The following is a 3,408-nucleotide window of genomic DNA, read 5'->3' on the forward strand; positions in this document are numbered from 1 at the left end:
ATCAGCCATATGACCATTCTTGCCACAGTGAACACTATTTAGTTCCTCTACTATCTCTCCCAAAAGCTCATCTTTCCCTTTCATTTCTGCCTCTTCCTCTAGATGCAGTGCTTGAGTTCTCCATTCTCTCATTCTTAGAGCTAAACAGTAGAACTTTTTCATCCATGACATCATTCATGTGTATCTGTCTTTCTTATTGAAGTAGAAAAGAAAATACCATATCCACCTTAGGCAAGGGCTTCATCTGCATTATTTGAGGCTTTATTGTTAAAAAGTGCTCATTCAGTCCTGTTAGTAATCTCACTACATCGATTCTTCTTTGTATGCCTCATAATTCTGAACTCACAATTGCAGGTGCCTATACACCTCGAACATGTTGGTATTCACCTGAGATTGTCTGACTCATCCTAGATTGCTTTCAGCTTTGTGTAGTATGTTATAACTGATTACTCTCCTTGCTTAATAGCAAATATCTCTTCCTCCAATTCAGCTACTCTATAGACATCTCCTTGATAATACATGTGCTTCAATTTGTTCCATAATTCTTTTGCTGAATCAATCCATACAACACTCTGAGCAATGTCTGGGCTTAAGGACTGGTTGATCCAAGAAACTACGCAATTATTGCATTGCTCCCAAGCTTCAAGGAGTGCATCATCCTCAGCTAGTCTCCTGATGGTTCTGTCAACAAATTTCTCTTTTGGTCTTGGACCTCAGTGCCCTCCATATTGCTCTTTCCTATGTCTGGTAATTGTAGGCTCCAAGAATTGTTGAAATCAAGGTTGAACCTGGACTTTTCTAGGGTGAAGGAAACATGGATTTGTGAAATCCAACGTTGGATTTGCTGAATTTCTTGTCGAATTTGATTGTTGCAGCAGGTTTAATTGATTCGTGAGCTGCGCAAGAACTTGAATATTAACAGAGGAGAATGGATTTCCTTTAAAAGCCATGACGTCACTTATATCAATGGATCTTTGAGATGATGTATATCCAGATCATTCTCTCTGAATTTTTAATCAAAATCCTTATTTTCACCAAATGATGTGATTCATGAAACAATCCAATTTTTGTCAAACTCTTTCGTGTGTATTCAAGAGAGAAGGCAAGAAGAGACGAGAAGAAAGAATGGTTAAGGAAAGAAGAAAATTATAGAAATCACTTTGATTCTTCAAAAAATATTCAATTTCCGTTTCTTTTTCAAAGCTCGATTCTTCAATAACCTACCTCTCTATCCACGCTCATCATACTATGTTAAAATTCGTAAATTCCAAAGAGTTAGTATATAAGAACTTTACGAAACACATTGCTATGAAGAACGATGACTGAAGAGAGAAACTTCAGGTCACTATACTACATTTCTATGAACCTTTCTTACAAAGTTTGTTTACACATCCTGCAAGTATCAATACTAACTAACCTTCTACTCTAACTAACTCTTCCTTTTCTGGTACAATAACTAACTTGCCATATCAATTTCTCTAACCAATTAAATATACAACTACTTAGTTACTATAACAGAGGTTTTATCTCACCCAATAAAATCAGAGGCAATAAATTCTGTTGATTATTGAGAGCATATAATAACAGAATATAATATACACAAAAATATTTAATAATAAAAAAATTTAATATTCATTAATTATTATTAAAATTAATAAATACTAAATAAAGTAAATTTATGTTTTTTATTTTATATCTCTCTAATATTATCGATAATATACAAGTGATAGGTTATATATACAACGGAAACAACTAGCAGAGCCAAACATAATTTCTACTAACTAATAACAGAGTAGCTAAATAAAAAAGGAAAAACATGCAGGAATAACATAGAAGCTCTTTGTCTAGAAGTTTTTGAATATAGACTTCCATCAAGAAGTAACTTAAATATACAATAATAACAAATGAAAGGTATAATCTGATCACGGAACAAATATTGTTCACATAAATATAAATAGATTATTCCCAAAAGCAAATACAAGTGAATAGAAACTATCAAACTTAACCTACCGCCCTAACAAACATACCTTACTCTAACAAACTAAACTAATTATTATTATTATTATTATTATTATTATGGCTGATCTGCAGTTACGTCATCGCCATCCGTGGTCACAGCCGCATCAATGGCAATTAGAGCCGACGCTTCTCCGAAAGCCTCCGCTGCAACCTCAGTTGTATTATGATTATTATGACCAGACTTTAAATGATCTATCTCGTCAACCATCATTAGCAGTGCCATGATGAAGCCATAGTCCACATTCGGTTGAACCTCTACTTCAAACATGCCACGATTATTTTTCATCTACGTTCATATGCACTCACAAATATTTTAGAAAAATAATATTTAGAAAAAGTATAGGTACTAATATACTATCTATCAATTTATTGTCAATAATAATTAATTATTATATTTTAAACACATATATAAAAAGACACATCCAGAAAATACATTTATACAGATATTTTCATTAGACACAACCATAAAAAAAATATTTTTATTAGACACTTTCATTAAACATAATTATAAATAAAAATTGCTAAAAATTAGTAAATATGCTGTTAATAACGTAGGAATATTATAATATTTATTATAAATAAGGTTAATAAAATTTGTAACGTGAAAAATATTATTCAATACCGTAACTCAATTGGTGCTAATAATGCTTTTTATTACAAAAATACTATTATATATTAAAATCAATTATTAAATCAGTTAATAACATTTGTTTTTGGTAACTAATAACATTTATAATTAAACTACAAGAATCCACCCCTGAAAAGAAAGGAAGTTATAAAAAATTATAATTTTTTTTATTAACGCTATAAACACTAAAATGAAATCAATCAACATATTTGAGGATGAGAAACAGTACTTTCATTAAAATTTAATTAATATTTAATTATCAAAAAAAGAATATATAATTTTATACTATTAGATATATTAATTGTGGTTAATTAGTGGCTACAAATTTAAAAATATTTTGGCTCTAGCACTGCTGTTTTAAAAATTTTTATTACCTTTGCAAGAATGGTAGAAGATCCACGAGCAGAAATATCGGCAGTTTTTTTGTTAGCTCCAGCAGAAACCTTAAAGTCCCAAACAATTTCTTCGGTATTCTTAGCAAGAAAGACATCAAGATCAATATTCTTCTTGTGTGGAACTAATATCGACGATCTCTTTGCTGAAAGGACCAAATCACCGGAATCTGTACTAGCTCCCTTGAAAACTTCCCATCGCCCATGCAACGTTATTAGCTGCGCAAATAGTATTCCTCACAAAATTAGTAGTGAATTTTGGCATCAATAAAAATAGCTAATGTTTAAATTTACAAGTTAAAAAATCATTTAAACACATCGATCTAATTGGATAACCGAGTAGTTTTATTAAACTCTATAAATAATACT

The 3,408-nt window shown here is 30.8% G+C and overlaps 1 protein-coding gene across 1 annotated transcript in view; it reads right to left on the minus strand.

The window, feature by feature from the left end:
• Window positions 1-2,074: 2,074 nt before the first annotated feature.
• LOC107485177 (protein LURP-one-related 10-like) overlaps window positions 2,075-3,408 on the minus strand; it is a 2,098-nt gene continuing 764 nt past the window's right edge. Inside the window, exons 2-3 of the mRNA XM_016105694.3 lie at window positions 3,022-3,258; window positions 2,075-2,305 (exon numbers count right to left, since the gene is read on the minus strand). Of these exons, the coding sequence (XP_015961180.1) occupies window positions 2,075-2,305; window positions 3,022-3,258 (468 nt within the window). The remainder of the gene's footprint in view (window positions 2,306-3,021; window positions 3,259-3,408) is intronic.

This window comes from Arachis duranensis, chromosome 4, assembly GCF_000817695.3.
Source record: "Arachis duranensis cultivar V14167 chromosome 4, aradu.V14167.gnm2.J7QH, whole genome shotgun sequence".
In the NCBI taxonomy this organism is placed as follows: domain Eukaryota; kingdom Viridiplantae; phylum Streptophyta; class Magnoliopsida; order Fabales; family Fabaceae; genus Arachis; species Arachis duranensis.